The 21973-nt window shown below is 41.2% G+C and overlaps 1 protein-coding gene across 4 annotated transcripts in view; it reads left to right on the top strand.

The window, feature by feature from the left end:
- The window catches only part of lrrk2 (leucine-rich repeat kinase 2), a 210058-nt gene that overhangs the window by 129832 nt on the left and 58253 nt on the right, over positions 1 to 21973 (top strand). For all 4 annotated transcript variants that reach the window (XM_078553512.1, XM_078553511.1, XM_078553513.1 and 1 more), the window contains 6 exons: positions 2278 to 2426; positions 7216 to 7309; positions 16030 to 16216; positions 16469 to 16650; positions 18033 to 18268; positions 20734 to 20861. In XM_078553512.1, the coding sequence (XP_078409638.1) occupies positions 2278 to 2426; positions 7216 to 7309; positions 16030 to 16216; positions 16469 to 16650; positions 18033 to 18268; positions 20734 to 20861 (976 nt within the window). The remainder of the gene's footprint in view (positions 1 to 2277; positions 2427 to 7215; positions 7310 to 16029; positions 16217 to 16468; positions 16651 to 18032; positions 18269 to 20733; positions 20862 to 21973) is intronic.

Raw genomic sequence — 21973 nt, 5'->3', positions numbered from 1 at the left:
CCACATGTTGAATGCTGCATTTACAGTAGTTCTTGCCACCAAGGCACAAGATTCAATAAGTTCTGTCACTGTGGAAAGGATTGCAATAATTTTCCATCCAGTGGGCTCCTAACGGTCTTGTATACCGTCAGAAACCTAAATTTTAGTTCAAATCTTTGTGATGTTCATTTGCAGGATTGTGAGTTAGAATTGAAAAGGCCCATTACACCGCCATCACAGCAGGTTTAACTGAATGTTAAATTCAAATGTTGACAATTTTAATTTTGCCTTGAATGGAGCCTGATGTAGTAGTTTTCAGTATACTTTGGAATATTAATACTCAGTTATTGTATGTAATATTTTTGGCAATAAGTACAAATTATGGGATGTTGACCAGAGCTGCACCTTAAGTCATGACAAGTTCATGATCCACTGCATACTCAAAGTTACTAGTTCGCTATGTCATGCATGAGGCCATTTGTTTGCACTTTTCACAAACAAACTGAATTGTGGAATGTGACCCCAAAGCATTACTAAAAATCCTGAAATGTAAAGTAATACAAAAGTATTGCACTTTAACAGCTACCATGAAGCTGTAGTCTCAATCTTGGACCTTTATTTCAGTTAAACATTATTTCTTGAGATATCAGCTTGTTGGAAGCTGTTCCACAAGTTCTATGAACTTTTCTAAGCACTCATGCCAAGTTTGTGACAGTATGTGGCAAAATTTCATTCCCCCCAGGCCCACTCAGATCCTTCAAATGTATAAGTTAAATTCCATTGTGTTCACTAATCCCTGAAGTTTGAGTTAGCTCTTTATTCTCTGTTTAGCCCAACCTACAATTTAGATCCATCTGTCAGCTCGTGCTGCAGTGAAAAATGTCAATAGAGCTCCTTTAGTACCAGGGTAGGTGAGTGATGAATTGTGCACCTCTGTTAAGAGAGTTTTTTTGTTTGCTTTTCAGAGCTAAATTGTCTAATTCAGATGAATAGTCCAATCTTACATAGTGATCCCAGAATGACCCTTTTGAAAAGAGCTAACTTGGAAGGAATATGGTTCCACCAGTTAGCCTAAATGATGGCTTCCAATAAACTAACTACAGGAAGGCCTGACTTGGTGTCACAAACTGTAATGCTTTCTTTTCCTTTATTCTCTTTTCTTCCCAATTTATGTATTCATGCTATTTTCATTTTAACTTTCATTTTAATTGCTTTCTAACTCATATACTCTATTCTACTACTTTTAAGTTATTTCCTAATTCTTTCCACATTGGAGCAAGGAGAAGCCTTACTTCAAATACTAGCTGGCTGAAGAAAGCTTTAAAGACCGCTGCATTGGTAAATCAGTTGGAATCAGGTTTCCTGTGCTTTAATAGTTAAATGACCTAATATTAATCTAGGAATATTTGCATAATTCAGTTTAACTTGGTTATTCGTTGGTTTCCAATGGATCTGTTCATTGGTACATTATTGATTACAGGTAGGATCATAAAAATATAAAAATGTAATCGAAGCCTCTACTAATGATCCAGAGAAATTAGTTCAAATCCTTCCAATGCAGAATGGGGAAATTTAAATTCAATTAATTAAATAAATTTAGAATAAAATAACTAGTCTCAGTAATGGTGACCATATAACTATTGATTGTTGTGAAAACCCATCTGGTTCACTAATGTCCTTTAGGGAAGGAAAGCCACTGTCCTTACCCAGCCTGGCCTATATGTGATTCCAGACCCATAGCAATGTGGTTGACTCTTAACTGCCCTGTGAAATAGCCTAACAAGCCACCCAGTTAAGGGCATTAAGGATTGGTAATAGATGATAGTTTTGCCAGCCCACATACATCCAATGAATGAATAAAAACAGTTTTGTAAGGTAAATTGAAAAAATAAACTCTCTTTCATTTGTGTTGTATAACATTTATTATTCTTGCGCAGGTCAGAGAGATTTTTCTCAGCTATCAACAGGATTGTATTCCAATTGTGAGGGCATATTACTCCACCTGAACTGGCACAGATCTCCATGTGGCTGTAGTATCAAAACATACATTCCATTTATTTTCAAATAAAATCTGAGGTAGAGGCCAATGAATTAATTGCGGCCAGTAAAGTTTGTATAATTTGAGAATGGATTTTCCGCCCGCCCCATACATAATTGTTGAAGAAGTCACAGCTGAGAGATCCAGTTCAGATCTTGGGTTTGATGTGATTTAATATTTAGAATATGCATGCCTTGAACTAATTTTTTTTGTAGCTTTGGAAACTTATTTAAATTGGATACTTTTTCTCTACAATTTAGAAACAAAATGATGACAATTGTATCTTCGTTGTGTTTGACTGAGCTTAATCTACTAGACCTTAGTCAGAATTGCATCTCCACCATTGTGGATACATTTCTGATCCAGTGCTCAAAGCTGGAAACATTCAGAGTCTCGGAGAATCATCTCGGTAAGTATTCTCAAATAAATTGCAAAGGAGCAGCTTTCTTGATGTGAATGTGTATTTAAGACGAAAGGTTATGGGCTTTTTACAGCACAGAAGGAGGCATTACAACCTGTCAAGTATGTGGTGGCTCTCTGCAGGAGCAATTTAGCTAGCCTGATTCCCCAGCCCTTTCTCTCTTGCTCTACATTTTTTTTTCCATTTAAATGCTTATCCAATTCCCTTTTGTATCTGCCTCCACCACCCTTTCAGGCAGTGCATTCCAGATCATAACCACTTGGTGTTGTGAAAAAAACATTCCTTGTCATGTCTCCTTTGATTCTTTTGCCAGTCACTTTAAATCCGTGCCCTCTGGCTCTCAACCTTTTTACTAATGGGAACAGTTTCCATCTATCTAGTCTGTCTAGATCCGAATAAGTCCATCTCTGAGATGTGAAATATGAATTTAAAACTGTCTGAAGTAGTTAATTGCAATCCCGTACTGAAGCTTTTGTGAGTTTTGCATTCACCCAGTGCGTGGTACCTCCTGAGGATTTCAGTACAGATCAGTTTTTGTTCCTGTGAGTAGAGCAACATTCCTTACTGAGAGGATTAGGAACATCTTGCCCAGGAGGGTTAGAGCAAGTGCAGCCACATGTAGTAACATGCAATGGGAAGTTGAGTTGAGCAGCTAGATTGGAAGAGATATCCATTCCTTTCTTCTCTGTGAATTGATAGTACTAAGTAGTTGGATTCTAAGGTCAGAATTTTCCGTGCCTGTTGGCGTTGGGCGTCGTAAGAACATGAGAAATAGGAGCAGGAGTAGGCCATTTGGCCCCTCAAGCCGGACCTGCCATTCAATAAGATCATGGCTGATCTGCCCCCGGCCTCAACTCCTTTTTCGTGCCAGCTCCTCATAACTGTCAACTCCCCGATATTTCAAAAATCTATCTACCTCCTCTTTAAATACTTTCAGTGATCTAGCCTCCACAACACTCTGGAGTAAAGAATTCCAGACATTCACTACCCTCTGAGAGAAGAAATTCCTCCGCATCTCAGTTTTAAATGAGTGCCCCCTTATCCTGTAACTATGTCCCCTAGTTTGAGATTCCCCCACATGTGGAAACATCTTCTCAACATCTATACTGTCAACCCCCCCTCACAATCTTGTACATTTCAATAAGATCACGCTTCATTTTTCTAAACTCTAATGAATAAAGGCCATGTGTTTAGCCATTCTTGATAAGCCAACCCCTTCATCCCAGGAATCAGCCCAGTGAATCTCTTTTGAAATGCCTTCAAAGCCAGTATATCCGTTCTTAAATACGGGGTCCAAAACTGTACACAGTACTCCAGGTGAGGCCTCATCAACACCTTGTACAGTTGTAACATGACTTCCCTATTTTTAAACTCCAACCCCCTAGCAATATAGGCCAAAAAAGCATTTGCCTTCTTAATTACTTGCTGCACCTGCATACTAACTTTTTGTGTTTCATGCACAAGTACACCCAGATCCCTCTGTGCTGCACATTTTTGGAAACTCTCTCCATTTAAATCTTAGTCTACCCAAGTGCATGACCCTACACTTTCCTACATTAAACTCCATCTGCCAAGTTTTTGTCCACTCACTCAACCTGTCTATATCCCCTTGCAGATTCCTTGCACTCTGCCCCCTCCTCCATGTCATTAATATAGATAGTAAATAATTAAGGGCCCAAGACTGACCCTTGTGGCACTCTACTAGTTACGCCTTTCCAACCTGAAAAGACCCATTAATCCCAACTCTGTCTTCTATGTGTTAATCAATCCTCAATCCATGCTAATACATTACCGCCAATACCGTGAGCTCCTATCTTGTGCAGTAGCCTTTTATGTGGCACCTTATCGAATGTCTTCTGGAAATCCAAATACACTACATGTACTGGCTTTCCTCTGTCAACTCTGCTTGTTATATCCTCAAAGAATTCCAGCAAATTTGTCAAACATGATTTCCCTTTCACAAAACCATGTTGACTCTGTTTGATTGTGTTAAGCTTTTCTAAATGTCCTGCTGTTTCCTACTTCATAATGGACTCTAGCATTTTCCCAACGACAGATGTTAGGCTGACTGGCCTATAGTTTCCTGCTTTTTGTTTCCCTCTCTTCTTGAACAGGGGTGTCACATAAGCAGTTTTCCAATCCGCTGGGACCCACCAGAATCCAGTGAGTTTTAGAATATTTCGGCCAATGCGTCCACTATCTCTGCAGTCACTTCTTTAAAACCCTTGGATGCAGGCCATCAGGTCCTGATATGGCAGACAGTATGGCGGGAGTAACAAAAATTGGTTTCACGCTATCGTGAAACCAGTTTGCAATCGTTTGCTTGGCCTGTCAATTGCGGCCACATTTCCCGACGTCAGGAACTTCATTTTCATACATCTGCATGTCATTATAAGCCCTGCCCACCGAAATCGTCCCCGCAAGCCGACATGTTTCGCAACTGTACATAAGCGACATGCACCCGGCGAGCAGCATTTGGCTCGGGATTTTGAGGTTTGTTTGCCTGCCTTGCTTTGCGCAGCACTTGTGGTCATCAGTACCAAGCTTCATATGCAGCACCACATCACACTTAGGGGGGCTCACAGGCAGGTCTCTACTTACCAGACTAGCTATAATATGGGGGTGGCTTTTCAATGGCTGCAGGGCTAGGGCTTGTTTGGGGAAGGGGGAGAAGAGGCCTCAGGCAAGGGATGAGGTTGCGGGGCGAGGGCTGCACTGGGGAAGGCGGGGTATCCCAGGGTGTGTGCGGGAGCATATGTTGATCCATGTAAGTGGCCTCAAGATGGTGCAGGTTGAGGAGGCAGTCTCCAGAGGAGATGAGGCCAGATGGAGATGCGAGGATGTGTGTGAGAGAGTGAGTGGTGATGTCCCTTGACCTGGCAGTGAGTGAGATGCCAGTGAATGTGTGATGGGCTTGGGAGTGTGCGAATTTAGAGTGATGAGATGATTACCTTACCCTGGCAGCACGGATGAGATCATTCGTCCTCCTTTTGCACTGGATGGCCAACCTTTTCTGTGCAGCATTGGCATTGACTACCACTGCCACTGCCTCCCAAGCCAGAGTGATGAGATTGCAGGACCTCCTGCGGCCAGATTGAGGTGAAGGACGCCATGGCGGGCCTCCAAAATGCATTCCAATGACAGGTCACTGAACTCTTCCTGGCTTTCAGGGCCATGTCATCACTGGAATAGTCCTGGGCTGCAAGCATTGAGAACTGTGTGTGTGGCTGCAGTTTGGGTATGGCACCCGGAGTCAGGAAATGGTGTGGTAACAGTCTGGTGGGCAATTCAGTGGCCGCCTGCCAGCAAGTTTCCTGTGGCTGCATACTTAGAGGTGGGAAGCGGGAGATACCGAGTGAAAAGTTGCCAGTGCAGCCTACGGGCAAAACGCCTTTTTTACCACCCAGTACCACACTTAGTGCAAATCTGGGACAATTCTGCTCTAAGACTTTTATCCTTCAACCTCTAATGCTTAATTATGTTAGATATTAAAAGTGCCCAGGGCATATCACTCATCAGAGACGGTAGGAGCTTTTGCTGCAGAGAGTTTCACAGAAGAAATTTGCATGTTTCTAGTGTCTTTCATGACACCAGGATGTTCCAGAATGTTTTACAGGCAATGAAGTACTTCTAAAGTGTCATCATAATTGTATTGTAGGGAACATGGCAATCAATTTTGTGCTCGGCAAGATCCGACAAACAGCAGGAGATAATGACCAAGTTATTTTTGTTTTAAAGAGGGCTAAATATTGATCAGGGCATAGGAAGACTCTGCTCCTTTTCTTTGAATAATGCCATGTAATCTTGTCATCAGAAATTATGGACAATTCCTTGGTTTACTATCCCATCTGAAAGAGGAAACCTCTACCTGTGAAGTAATCGCAGGTTACATTATGTGCTCAAGTCTCTGGAGTGGAACTTGAACCCTCAACCTTCTGATTTTGGAAGTGACAGTGCGATCACTGAGCCAAGGCTAAAAAGACTGGGAATCTGTTCTGCTGCCCTTGTAGTTTTCTCTGTTAATATGCCTGACTTACATTTCAGGCTTCTCTCAGGAACAGCAAACTATACTACTACAGATTTGAAAGATGCCTTTGACTGTGTCATTTGAAATCACTTCAAAAGGTCTTGGGGTTTCTGCTCTCTCTGGCATCTTCTATCCTCTCAGTAAATTTCTTAATGAGTGCCTGGAGTTTCTGCAATTTTGAGCTTTTTTTGGGTGTAACTGGCGCATAAGACGGGAATTTTACATGCAAATTGCATTCAGTGCAACTTGAGTTTCCACAATCGTTTGTGTGAGTTTTTAAAAAATCACTAAATATAGGCCTAGAAATTCAGATTTTAAAAATTTTATTCATTGGATGGAGGAAAGGACATTGTGCTACATAGCACTATTTGCAATAGAAAGCAATGTTCCATCAGGACATTACTGTATCTGGCTGGACTCTGAAGAAATAATTGGTCTTTTTTTATTTAAACTGTGTCAATATAGCCTGATTGGTACATTTTAAAATTAGCATATGCCTTATTTCTTGAGATTTTTATTTGCTGAAATTAAACTATATTATTTCAAAATGTAAAGTTTCTTATAATGTAATGAAATATAACTCTCTTCCTTTTCTGAATTTGGAAAATTTTTTCAATCTTATTTTCTTCGTTGTTGCAGCTTAACTATTTTTATTTGACTTGGGTTTTGGTTCTTTGCATCTTTGACAAATAAATTCAGACTGTTATGTTTTGTTCTGTGGCTTTCTAATTGGTTATTTCACTTTAACAGGTAAGTTGTCTGGTTTGCCGTCAAAAATTACCACTATCGATTTGGCCAGCAACAAGTTTGACAGTGTTCCCGAAGCAGTTCTCAAGCTTCAACAGTATGTGCTTTAGTCTATCAATTTTTCTTTATATCTTTTTTGTGTGTGAATGAATGTGTCATTATGAACAGAGATGTCATTGCCATGAGTGAAATGTTTCTAACTCAAATATAACATGACCTGAATATGGATCAAAGCTCCCATTACTCTGAGCTAACAAAATGGCCAAACTCTGACTTCCAAAGTTAAAAAAACAGAAGATACTGGAAAAACTCAGCAGGTCTGGCTGCATTTGTGGAAAGAAGAAACAGAGATAATGTTTCGAGTTTGTATGACCCTTCTTCAGAGAGTCCCAGTTACCACCATTACTAATTGGCGGCGGAGTGGTGTATAGAGAGAAGGGAGTTGTCCTGGGATAGATTTCCAAGGGTCTCGCAGCTCAAAACTGGACATCCATGATGCTCTGTGGGCTATCAGCAGCAGCAGAATTGTATTCAACCATAATCTGTAACCTCATGGCCTGGGATTTTTCAAAAAATTCATTCATGGGGTGTGGGTGTCACTGGCTAGTCAGCTTTTATTGCCCACCCCTAATTGTCCTTGAGAAGATGGTGGTGAGCTGCCTTCTTGAATTGCTGCAGTCCATGTGGTGTAGGTACACCCACAGTGCTGCTGGGGAGTGAGTTCCAGAATTTTGACCCAGTGACAGTGAAGAAATGGCGATATATTTCCAAGTCAGGATGGTGAGTGACTTGGAGGGGAACTTTCAGATGGTGGTGTTCCCATGTGCCTGCTGCCCTTGTCCTTCGAGATGGTAGTGGTCATGGGCGTGGAAGTTCCTGTTTAAGGAGCCTTAGTGAGTTTCTGCAGTGCATCTTGTAGATGGTACACACTGCTGCCACTGTGTGTTGGTGTGGCAGGAGTGAATGTTTGTGGATGGGGGACCAGCCAAGCAGGCTGCTTTGTCCTGGATGGTGTCAAGCTTCTTGAGATGCACTCAAGTTGTTGGAGCTGCACTCATCCAGGTAAGTGGAGAGTATTCCGTTCCTTCCTGACTTGTGCCTTGTTGATGGTGGACAGGCTTTGGGGAGTTAGCTGAGTTACTCTCTGCAGAATTCTCAGCCTCTGACTTGCTCTTGCAGCCACAGTATACCACAGTATTATGACTAACCTCGTTCAGTTTCTGGTCAATGGTATGTTGATAATGGGGCATTCAGTGGTGATAATGCCGTTGAATGTCAAGGGGCGATGGTTAGCTTCTCTCTTGTTGGAGATGGTCATTGCCTGGTGCTTGTGTGGCACGAATGTTACTTGCCACTTGTCAGCCCAAACCTTGGATATTGTCCAGGTCTTGCTATATTTAGACATGGACTGCTTCAGTATCTGAGGAGTTGCAAATGGTGCTGAACATTGTGCAATCATCAGCGAACATCCCAACTTCTGACTTTGTGGCGGAAGGAAGGTCATTGATGAAGCAGCTGAAGATGGTTTGGCTTAGGTCCCTACCCTAAGGAACTCCTGTAGTTATGTCTTAGAACTGAAATGTTTGACCTCCAACAACCACAACCATCTTCCTTTGTGCAAGGTGTTACGCCTACCAATAGAGAGTTTTCCCCCTGATTCCCATTGACTCCAGTTTTGCTCGGGCTCTTTGATGCCACACTCGATCAAATGCCTTGATGCCATACTTGGCCAAATACAACCTTGCTGTCAAGGGCAGTCACTGAGTCACCTCTGGAGCTCAGTTCTTTTGTCCATGTTAGGAACAAGGCTATATTAAGGTCAATAACTGAGAGGCCCTGGCAGAACTCAAACCCAGCATCGGTGAACAGGTTATTGCTGAGAAGGTGCCCTTTGATAACACTGTCAACTACACCTTCCATCACTTTGCTGATGATCGAGAGTAGACTGATGGGGCAGTAGTTGGTCTGTTTGGATTTGTCCTGCCTTTTGTGGACAGGACATACTTGATCAATTTCCCACATTGCCAGGCAGATGCCAGTGTTGTAGCTGCACTGGAACATCTTGGCTAGGGGCACAGCTAGTTCTGGAGCACAAGTCTTCAGTACTGTTGCTGGAATAGTGTCAGGGCCCATAGCCTTTGCCTTCAACCATTTCTTGATACCGCGTGGAATGAATCAAATTGGCTGAAGACTGTCGTCTGTGATGTTGGGGACCCCTGGAGGAGGCCGAGGTGGTTCATCCATGTGGCACCTCTGGCTGAAGATTGCTGCAAATGTTTCAGCCTTACCTTTTGCACTGATGTGCTGGGCTTCCCCATCATTGAGGATGGGGATATTTCCCCTGTTAGTTGTGTAATTGTCTGCCACCATTCACGACTGGTTGTGGCAGGACTGCAGAGCTTAGACCTTGTCCGTTGGTTGTGGAATCGCTTAGCTCCGTCTATTGCTTGCTGCTTGGCCTGTGTTGTAGCTTCACCAGATTGACACCTTATTTTAAAGTGTGCCTGGTACTGCTCCTTTCTTAGCAAAGACAAATGTGGGCCCACTACAGGCAAAGACAGGAGAATTTATAATGGGGGAAAAAAGAAATGGCAGAGATGCTAAACAAACACTTTGTTTCTGTCTTCACAGAAGAAGATACAAAAAAACTCTCAGGAATACCAGAGAACCAAGGGACTAGTGAGAATGAGGAAATGAAAGAAATAAGTATTAGCAAAAAAGTAGTACTGGAGAAATTAATAGGACTGAAAGTTGATATATCCCCTGAACCTGATAATCAACATCGCAGTGTGTTGAACGAGATGGCTGTAGAGATAATGAATATGCTGGTGGTCATCTTCCAAAATTCTATAGAATCTGGAGCAGTTCCTGCAGATTTGAAGATAGCAATGTAACCCCACTATTTAAGGAAGGAGGGAAGAGAGAAAATGAGGAACTACTGACCTGTTAGCTTGACATTAGTAGGGATAATGCAAGAATCTATTATAAAGGATATGATGGCAGGACAGTTAGAAAATAATGGTAGGATTGAGCAGAGTCAACATGGATTTATGAATAAAAAATCATATTTGGCAACCTGTTGGAGTTTTTTGAGGATATAATGAGCATAATAGGTAAGGGGGAACCAATGAATGTGGTGTATTTGGATTTTCAAAAGGCTTTCGATGAGGCTCCACACAGGAGGTGGGTGAACAAAAAGAGAGCACAGGGGATTGGGATAATATACTGGCATGGATTGAGAATTGGTTAATGGACAGAAAATGGTAGGAATAAATGGATAATTCTCAGGTTGGCAGGCTGTGACTAGTGGGGTACCGCAAGGATCAGTGTTTGGGCCCCAGATATTCACAATCTCTATCAATGACCTTCCCTCCATCATAAAATCAGAAGCAGGGATGTTCGCTGATGATTGCACAATGTTCGTGACTCCTGAGATACTGAAGCAGTCTGCATCCATATGCAGCAAGACCTGGACAACATTCGGGCATGGATTAATAAGTTGCAAGCAATATTCGTGCTGCGCAAGTACCAGGCAGTGAGCATCTTCATCACCAGAGAATCTAACCATTTCCCTTTGACATTACACAAAATAAGAGCTCTTAGTGTCATACTGTACAAAATAAGAGCTATGGTATTTACTACACAAAATAAGAGCTCATGGTGTAGGAGGTAACATTAACTTCGATAGAGATAGCATTGGTTAGCTAACAGGAAACAGTAGGCATAAATGGTTCATTTTCGGGATGGCAGAATGTAACAAGTGGAGTGCCACTGGGATCGGTGCTGGGGCCTGATCATTTTACAAACTATATGAATGATTTGGATGAAGGGACCGATGTGTGGTTGTTAAATTTGCTGATGACTCAATAATGGGTAGGAAAGTAAGATGTGAAGAGGACATAAGGAGTCTGCAAAGGGATATAGATAAGTGAGTGGGCAAAAATCGACAGATGGAGTATATTGTAGGAAAATGTGAAGTTGTTCACTTTGGCAGGAAGAATAAAAAAGCAGAGTATTACTTAAACAGGGAACGACTGCAGAATTCCGAGGTGCAGAGGAATCTAGGTGTTCTCGTGCATGAGTCACACAAAGTTAGTATGCAGGTACAGCATGTAAACAAGAAGGGTAATTGAATGCTATCCTCTATTACAAGAGGAATTTAACATAAAAGTGAGGATGTTATGTTTCATTTATACAGGGCATTGGTGAGGCCATATCTTGAATACTGTGTGCAGTTTTGGTCTCCTTATTTAAGGAAGGATATAAATGCATTGGAGGCAGTTCAGATTGGTTGATACCTGGAATAAGGATAGGTTGGACAGACTGGGCTTGTTTCCACTGGACTTTAGAAGAGAGAGGGGTGACTTGATTGAAGCATATAAGACCCTGAATGGTCTTGATGAGTGGATGTGGAAAGGATGTTTCCTCTTGTGGGTGACTGTAGAACCAGGGGGCACTGTTTTGAAATTAGGGGTTGTCCTTGTAGGACCGAGATGAGGAGAAATTTTTTTCTGAGGGTTGTGTGATTTTGGAACTCTCCGCCTTAGAAGGCGGTGGAGGTGGGGGGTCACTGAATATTTTTAAGGCAGAGGTAGATAGATTCTTGTTAGGCAAGGGAATCAAAGGTTATCGGGGGTAGATGGGAATGTGGAACTCTACACAAACAGATCAGCCATGATCTTATTAAATGGTTCGAGGGGCTGAATGGCCTACTTCTGCTCCTATTTCATATGTTCGTATGTATTATGTGGGAAAATGTGAACTTGTCCATTTTGGCAGGAAGAATAGAAAAGCAGCATATTATTTAAATTGGCAGAGATTGTGGAACTCTGAGACATAGAGGGATCTAGGTCTCCTGGTACATGAATCATGAAAAGTGAGTATGCAGGTACAGCAAATGACTGTGAAGGCAAATGGAATGTAGTCATTTATTGCAAGGGGAATAGAATATAAAAAATTAGGGATGTTTTGCTACAGTTGTACAGGAAATTGGTGAAATCACATCTAGAGTACTGTGTACAGTTTTGGTCTCCATATTTAAGAAAGGACATAATAGTATTAGAAACAGTTCAGAGAAGGTTCACTTGACTGATTCCTGGGATAGAGGAAAGGTTGGACAAGTTAGGCCTATATCCATTGGAGATTAGAAGAATGCGAAGTGATCTTATTGAAACATATATGATCCTGACGGGACTTGACAGTAGATGCTTTGAGGATGTTTCCACTTTTGGAAGAGACTAGAACTTGGGGGACAGTTTAAAAATAAGGGGTCTCCTATTTAAGATGGAAATGAGGATAATTTTTTTCTGAGGTTTGTAAGTCTGTGAAACTCTCTTTCCCAGAAAGCAGTGGAGGTAGGGTCATTGAATATTTTTAAGGCAGAGGTAGATAGATTCTTAACTGACAAGGGAATCAAAGTGGGGTAGGCAGGAAAGTGGCATTGAGGCCACAATCAGATCAGCCATGATCTTATTAAATGGTGGAGTGGGCTCAGAGGCCAGTTGGTCTACTCCTCCTAATTCGTATGTTCAATGGCATTACCATCACTGAATCCCCCAGTATCAACATCTTGGGGGTTACCATTGATCAGAAACTGAACTGGATGAGTCAAATAGATACTGTGGCTACAAGAGCAGGTCAGAGGCTGGGAATTCTGTGGCGAATAACTCACCTCCTGACTACCCAAAGCTTGTCAACTATCTACAAGGCACAAATCAATGTGTGATGGAATACTCTCCACTTGAGGGATGAGTGCAGCTACAACAGTACTCAAGAAGTTCGACACCATCCAGCACAAGACAATCCACTTGATTGGCATCCCATTCACCTCCTTAAACATTCACTCCCTCCGCTACCAACACACAGTGGCAGCAGTGTGTACCATCTTAAAGATGCACTACAGCAACTCACCAAGGCTCCTTCTACAGCACCTTCCAAGCCTGTGATCACTGTTACCTAAAAGGACAAGGGCAGCATGTTCCCCTCCAAGCCACACATCATCCTGACTTGAAACTATATTGCTGTTCCATCACTGTCGCTCAATCAAAATCCTGGAACTCCATTCCTAACAGTGCTGTGAGTATACCTACATCACATGGACTGCAGTGGCCCACCCCAACCTTCTCCAGGGCAATTAGGGATGGACAATAAATGCTGGTCCAGCTAGTGACACCCACATCTCATGAATGAATAAATAAAAAAAGCTATTTGGTCTAACTGGTCTATGTCAGTTAAAAGCAAAATACTGTGGATGCTGGAAATCTGAAACAAAAACAGAAAATGCTGGAAAAACTCGGGTCTAACAGCATCTGTGGCGAGAAAAACTCCCCACAGATGCTGTTAAGACCTGCTGGGTTTTTTCAGCATCTTCTGTTTTGGTCTATGTCAGCGTTTATGCCCCACATGAGTCTCTTCTAATCCTATTTCTTCTAACCCTATCAGCATAATCTTTCTTCCATTCTCCTTCATGTACTCATCTAACTTCCCCTGAAATTCATCTATGCTAATTGCCTCATGTATTTCATGCAGTAGCAAGTTGCACATTCTACCTGTTCTCTGGGTTAAAAAAAAAATTCTCCTGAATTCCTTATAGGATTTATCAGTGACTTCCCTGTGTTTGGGACCTCTAATTTTAGACAACCCTACAAATGGAAACATCTTTGAAATTATGAAGGGGTTTGATAGGGTAGACATTGTAAAGACCCCTTTTAAGTCACCTCTTCGCATTCTATTTTCTACGCGAGAGTTCCAGTCTTCCCTGAGAGTTATAACCTTTGTTATAGTATAATCTTTTTGATGTCATTCTACAAGATGCAGGATTTCCTTACAACAGCATTTACCAAAGCCATATAAATTAAATACAGATATTCCTGAATATCCTTTAAGTTGGAAAGTTTTTGATTTTAGTTTTTGATCTTTGTTTTTTGTTAAAGAATTGCTGCTTTCTTTGGATTCCTGGCCCGGATATAATGGCCTATTCTGTTGCACCATTGGAAATTTTGCACCTGATACATATTTCAGGTGTGGCAGCCTGTTGTCCACAATGAACAATTAAGTGTGGCACATGCTGAATGCCATACTACTTCAATTGTCTCAAAAAGCTGTCTGTTAAATTAAGCTTGCTGATTTGCCCAACTGTGCAAATCATAAACTACTACTGCTCAGAAAATGAACCAATCAAATATTTTGCTTTTCAAAGCTACCAATCAGTAGCACCAGCTGACACACAACAAATAACAGCAATCTTTGAACATTCTTGTTTCCTCAGCTTGTCAACTATGTTCACCTTTCTAAAATACAATTAATAACATCAGCATGAAATCTGAAATATAAATATTAGTTTGTCCAGGTTCTGCTGGAAACCTATTCAGTAACCTGCCCTCAACAGCCTACAGTTTCATAGATGCCTGAGGCTTGGATTTGCCCTTTCCTTCCATTTGGCCTTCCTGTTTAATATTTTTACACTACGTGCTGCCGCCAGTGAATTATCTCAACTCCCACAAGGAATTTGGAATCCTGGAATGTTTTCAATGTAACATTAAAAATAAATGAAGTAACAGTATTAAAAGCTTGTAATATTTAAACAAGCAACAACAATTTTTTTCTATCTTTTATCCATTTGATTAGCAGTGATAAATTTTCTCATTTCTGACAGTAGCCCCAAGTATTGAGAATTGACATTTCTGATTTTGTTCTCAAATCCAATTGTTTTCTCCAAACAATCTTTTTTACCATCACTGCTTTTCCCCTCCCCCACCAACCTTAAATGTCACTGAGGCTTACAGATGCTGCTGTTGCTGATTCCCTCCGTTCTTTCCATGTTCTGCTCAGCCCAATGCTATACTCCTGTGTACAGTCCTTTATGGCACAATGAAATATTCCCCAGCTACCTGCAAGTGTCTCCTAAGGATCACCCACTTTACTCCCAATACCTAGCGTCAACCTGCTCAAATTTTTTCCTGTCTCTGTTGCCCATTCCCTGTCCTACCTGCCAACTCTAGGTCCTTAACCCTGTGCCACTATCAGCAGCCACAAACCTGCCTTTGAGGTGCCTCAAGCAGGCTGTACATCACTGAATATTAGTGTTTGGCTCATTGTCAGAAATTTCAACTATGCATGGCACTCTCTGGTTACCTTTTTGGGATACCTTTCTTCGCTGTTAGCTTGTTGATGCATGTATTTCAAATGGCCTAACTGATTTGGTGAGCACTTTTGAAATTACTGCGTTTATGGTGGTTGATACATTAGTTATGAAACTGAAGCAATTTGTTAATTTGTTGCGTAATGATTTTGTAATTAACATTGATTACGTAAAGGAAAAAGCAGGCAACTGCACTCTGGCTCTACCACGATAGAAGCAGTTTCGTTCTAAATGTCCCATTTCCAGCAACTCATTTAAAAACATACCGTTGATCACAAACGTGAAATATCTTCTACTACAAAAAACACTGGATTAATTTAGTTATTTTAGTGAGCATTAAGTTAAGTTGAAGGGAATTATAATGTTCAACTTAAGTATCTGGACAGAGTGGTTTTGAAGGAACTAATTCTATACTACTTTCCTTGGCTTTACAGCTGATGCACTGTTATGTACCTTTTTAATTATTTCTATATGCAGTACACTAGAAATGTTATGTCTAAACTGTAGAAATTTAATGGAGTGTATGTTGAGTGAAGCCCAATGTTTTGGAAGGAATCTGAGAACCAGGATATAGAAACACTTGGAAATTCAGTAGATTGAAGAATTAATGATGCTTTAGGTCCCTCAATCAATCAATTTATTTTTCCAATGATTTGAGATGTCTTTTTTTTCTCTAGCTTAAGGAGTGTAAACCTAAGTCACAATAACATATCAGAACTTCCTGGGCCTATACATTGGGAGTCTTCAAGTTTAAGGGAGCTGATATTCAGTCATAACCAAATCAGTGCTTTGGATTTGAGTGAAGGAACAAACAAATGGTTACGACTAGAAAAGCTGAATCTGAACAATAACAAGTTGAAGGAGGTGAAATTTTTAATTTTATTTCAGTAAATTGTAAAATAATAACCTGTTACTCAATTACTTATTTGAATCCTTCTAAAAATTGGAAGAAGCCTGATCAGTGGATACATCTAAAAATGATTTTCTTTAAACCTGTGCTTTGCTACAGTTGTGCACATTCATGTTTGGCATTTTAAAGTATTTTTGATTTTATATTTGGATACGTCAAATCTTGAGTTCAGATTTAATCACTTGGATTTTTTTTGTTGTTTCTAGCTACCTCCCCAAATTGGTCTGCTAGAAAACTTAACCTCTTTACTCCTGAGTTATAACTCTGACTTGAGATCCTTACCAAATGAAATGGGGAAGCTGCAAAAGTTGTGGGAGCTTGAACTCCAAGGGCTGTTTCTGGATTTGGATTTAAAACATGTGGGCAGCAAAACAAAAGATATTATAAGGTGACTAACTTTACTTCCTTTTGTATATTCTGTGGAAACCAGTTGGGGCTTGTGTAGGTATGTCAATACCGCTTAAGTATTACATGACACTGTTGATGTTTACTGCAGGCATGTGAAATATGAAACGAAGAGAGCAATTATACTATGATTTAATCATGGTGCAAAACGACATGACTGGTGAGTGTACTGAGGCCTGAAGGGGAGACTGCCTCGAGGATGCTTGCTGTCCTGCACAACTTTGCCTTCACACAGCATAATTCCATGTCAAGTCAATAAGGTCAACAGTATGTGGTCGCAGTGCAATTGAGCACATAGTTAGCAATTGGAGTAGACTGTGGCAGAGTAGAATTTGAGAGCCTTAGTTCTGCATTAATGGGCAGAATTTTCTGCCTGTTGGGTGGGCCGGTCGGGAGTGGGCACAAGCAGGTGCGGAGCCGATCACCGCCCTTGATTGGCTGCGCGCTGCCATTTTACATGGGCAGGCCAATTAAGGCCCGCCCAGCGTGACACATGGCCCGTAGTGCTCAGCGCATGCGCGTGAAAGAGCGCAGCAATCTCCCTGAGGCACGTGCCTACGGAACGCACGCCCGTCACTGTGTGTCATTTTACGCATTGGCGTACGCGTGCCGGGCCTACCCCCGGTACACCGACGTGAAAATTCTGGCCCATATGTATTTGCTCAGGTTTTGCTGAGTGGTGAAGGAATGGCTCTCGTTCATCCCATGTACAGTTGCCCAGAGACTATTCACAGGCTAGTTAGTGGAAATTTCTACACATGCCTGATCCAGCATGGCACCCTCTACAAGACATTGCTGATGTCTTTGAGCAGCATGTGCAGCAGAGAGATTCTTTGCTCAATCCAATTCAAAATATCCCTCACTGAGACATGCGGACTTGGAAACTTGGAAGTAGAACTTACAACTTGAAAATAGAAAACAGGAAATATAAATGACTTTTAAATCATTGTATAAAAAGCAAAACAAATATTGGAACATGTACAAGGGATTAAGAGACACATAAAAGAGAAAAACTATGTTTTTCAAATTTGCAATATGTATTTTCTTCTGAGGGAATGAGGCACCACATTTGTAAAATTATTTTATCCAGGGCCAGAAAGGTTGTTTATCAGTAGTTATCACTTATTACACCTGCTCCTGATTGCACTATGTCTAACTTTTTCATGCCTTTAATATGGAACTAGTGGATAATTACCCTAAGTTCATGCCATTAATCATGATTTCTATGCAGATTCCTCTGCGATTTCCACAATTCCCCTGTCCACTTTGTTCTCAGCCTTAGTAAAGTATTGGGGCCATTAGAATTTAATTGCACCTTGAGCAATTTTTTTTCAAAAATTATCTTGCTTACTTTTCTCATTTTAGATTTCTGCATCAGCGCTTGAAGAAAGCTGTGCCTTATTACAGAATGAAGCTAATGATAGTGGGAAATGCCGGTAGTGGTAAAACAACATTGCTTCAGCAACTGATGAAATGCAAGCAGCCAAATTCGGGGCCAGAAAAAGCCACGATTGGAATTGATGTTAAAGAGTGGTCAGTTCATGTAAAAGCAAAAGTAGGGAAGAGGAAAGAATACATGTTGAGTGTCTGGGATTTTTCAGGTAAATTGGTTGTTGTCGTCTTTTAGTGAGGTTCGAAGAATTTTAAATCCTGAACTTATTTTTTGCTTCCTTCCATTAAACCTCACCTGCTAAAAATTGGTTTGTTCCATTTTTTGGGTATAGGAATTGTGATTCATAACATGCCTGCACCAATATTGTTGGAGGTGAGCAGCACGTAAATTTGGTGCTTCCACCTCATTACCATGATTGTGACATGGAGTGAGTACATATCTCACTTCTGGCTTCCTCTGTGCTCAGCAGGAGCCCGGACAACATTGTGCTAATCGCATGTGGTGAAGTCAGCCTGGTCTTCTCAAAGACAGTCTGCCCATCTTAAAGGAATGCGATGCTGAATAATAATATTGCAATTTAATACATGGAAAATTAAACATCAGGGTGTAGAGAGAGAGTCCAGTATGATGAATGTGGTACTGAAGGGGGTGGGCAGGAGGAAAGACACCATGGCTCCTGGCCCTCAAGGATCACACTCAGAAGGGACTCGGAGCGCAGGTGGCTAGGGAAGTAAATTCCTGATATCGAGACTTGAGGACCTGACAGCTATGCCATGAGAAATTGAATGAACCCAAGCAGGTGGTCAATGTCAGTGAATGCATCTTCTACCAGAATACCAACAACACTACTTACTGTTCAATGCACCATAATCCCATCACTTACCCAGCAGCAAGCAGTCCTTGATATTTGGGACTCACACCTAATACCTAGATATTCCACCTCACCCTCACATACCTACCAATGCTGCCAGTCTCAAATCCTCCTCTTGCTGTCTCAACATATCTCCAGTTATTTAGCTATGGCAGGTATGTCACCCATACAGAGCGCTGAAAATTCTATGGAAAGCAGGCTTGTTTTGCTGCAGGCCCACAGAGACTACTGGATGTGAGGCAAAATTTCAGTATGAGTTAAGTATGAAATAAATATATTTATTTTTCTCTTGTCTAGCTGAGTTTGAAAACAAAGTCAGAATTAGTGCAGTTCCTACAGCTGAGCTGTGAGCCTTGTGTCAGTCACTTCCAAATTTACCTTTGGTGGGGTGGGGGTGAGAGTGCTGTGAACTTTGCATCTTTACTCAATAATCCCTGTTCCTCTCTGTTGTTCAGTTAGGATATGCTGTTAATAGAAGCCACTTGAGGTGCTACCATTCAGAAGTACCAGTAACTTTTTAATAACTCATAGGCCCACAAATTGACAGGATTGCTAATAGATAGTTGAGTAGCAATGGCCAAGAACAGCTGAAAGCTGATGAGTGAGCAGAATCGGAGGCCCCAGGGAATGTGTTGGTAATGTCATCTTAGTGCTAGGCAGTGAAAACCATTGATCCCAATCCTGAACTTTATCACAGAGGAAATCCTGTTTACTGTGCAGCCAAGTTGGAAGTTTTTGGGAGGAAGTGAATCAGGGGTTGAAATTTGAGTTCAAGCATTTGTTTCTGTATTACTCGTACTTTTACCCATCCCATGTTCTTGCAACAGCACGAATGAAGGCCGGAGACCTGTGGTTAGTGGGAGAGACCAGATCCACTGACTGGCATAAAGTCCTCCACAGGAGCTTTGAAAAATGTTGATTTTTGGGTCAGTTTTAAATCTCAGCAAATTTTTAACAGGCAGCTAGGAGGACAATATGGGTGGATTTAAATAAAGTTTTATTTTTAAAAAGAGCTGTAATTAAAATGTAGAAATAAGTGACTCAAAGATAGAATTGCAGCATCTCATTATTGCAAATTGTCCATATGACTTTGAAAAGTCATATTAAGCTAGTGCCGATAATCACAGAAAAAGGCTTACCTAGGACTTTCCAAAAGAATCTGATAGCATATTGCTATAAACTTGATAGGTCAATGCACTGGATTTTTACATTTATTTCTGTGACACAAGTGAGATATGAAGGACAGTGAAAGAGCAAAGGCACTGATGAAAGATTTTCTTTACTGTACGCACACTATTTGAGTTGTTTGAAAAATCATTCCTCTTGCCATTTTGAAATTAAAGTATTTTCATGGATACTCATCCATGCAAAAACTTTCCTTGTATGAACTGAGTACCTCTGGTACTTTGGGTACATTACAGTTTAGCATATAGTAGAAGAGTAATGCTTATGCAGTTTGGGTCTTACAAGGGAACATACTGGGTTATGTTATAAATGTCCCATGTTTTGAAGTTCAGAGAATACATACTGCAGATGGACCAAGCAGCTTTTCTTAGCACCTGTAGTGTATGCTTTAATTGAATGTTTTTATGTATTTTCTATCTTATTACATTATACAAATATATTGGAAAACTTGCATAAAAATTGAAGTTAAGTTCGACTTTTGGAAAGATTAAATATTTATCTAAACTTTTAATGTTTTATGTTGAAGCACCTTCTCATTGTAAATCAGGCATAAAATGCTGGTATAAATTGACAGTTTTATTTAAAAGAAAATAATTGTGCAATTTTATTTTAATCAGGCCAAGAAGAGTTCTACAGCACACATCCCCACTTTATGTCTCCACGAGCCCTGTACCTTGTTGTTTATGACCTTAGTAAAGGAGTTGGTGAAATTGATGCTATCAAACATTGGTTATTCAACATAAAGGTATGAGAGGAGGAGTGTAAACGTCCCCTTATTTAATAATGTCTGCTTGTAGTTTAAAAAAAAATCATCCATTTAATCAGTGAATTTAAAAGATGAAACTGCCATACCCAAATGTGAAAAATCTTTGGGTAATGTTCATTTAAACCTTCACTTTAGCCATGTGGCACCTCAAGTCCATTTTGTCATGTTAATAACAATCTTGCTGTGGATTACACAAGGAAACAGTTACCATCGCTCATTGGGCTGAATTTTACCCAGGAGGCAGTGTTCCAAAATTATCCCCCCCCCCTCCCCAGTCACAGCCATTTAATGGCCATTCGGCCTTTAATTGGCTTGAGGCAGGACTTTCACCCCCATTGGAGAGTAAATCCTGCCTCCGACATCTGCCAGACAATTAAATAGCCAACAGATCTCTTGTCCCAGCATGCACCACTGGGCACTGTGGCCATGGCTGGGACTACAGATAGTCCCAAGGAGGAGATGGTAATGGAGCCTGGATTTTCAGGTAAATCTAGAGTTTTGCCAGGGCTTGGCTGGCAGGTTTTCGCGAGAGGAGAGGTGGGCTGGGACTGACGAAGGGGTGGGAGTTGGTGAAAGGAAATGTCAGGGGTTGGGGAAATACTGGGTGCCTGCACAAGAGGGGTCCTTGCTGACCTGGCCACAAGGGACACCTGGCGTGATTACTTAAAGACCTCAATTGACCCACAGACGAGTCAGCCACTTAACTTCTCCTCCGTGTGGGTGAAGTCCCCATGGGAATGTGCAGAGGCAGGCAGGTGATGGTGCCCAACTTTATGACCTCCTGCCTGCTATCCTGTCCCCCACAGGGGCTGTAAAATTCAGTCAATTATGTAGTCAGCCATTTATTTAGTCTGCACTATATTGAGATTGAGTCAGTGATCAATGAATAGGTATAAAAGCGGCATTGTCGGAGGACAGCTGCCATGACTGATATTTTGCGGTTACTTTGTGCGCTATTATCAATTCAAATGGGAAAACTCAGTGCTGTTAGCTGAACCTCAAGTAGCTTTGATGGAACACCGTTTACCTTGAAATGAAAGTCCACATATTTGGAGTGGTACAGCTGCTGTTATTCTCTTGGATGCACTGGT

The sequence above is a fragment of the Cetorhinus maximus genome, chromosome 12, assembly GCF_964194155.1.
Source record: "Cetorhinus maximus chromosome 12, sCetMax3.hap1.1, whole genome shotgun sequence".
NCBI lineage: Eukaryota > Metazoa > Chordata > Chondrichthyes > Lamniformes > Cetorhinidae > Cetorhinus > Cetorhinus maximus.
The sequence above is the reverse complement of the archived record's forward strand: the minus strand, read 5'-3'. Positions and strand labels throughout refer to the sequence as shown.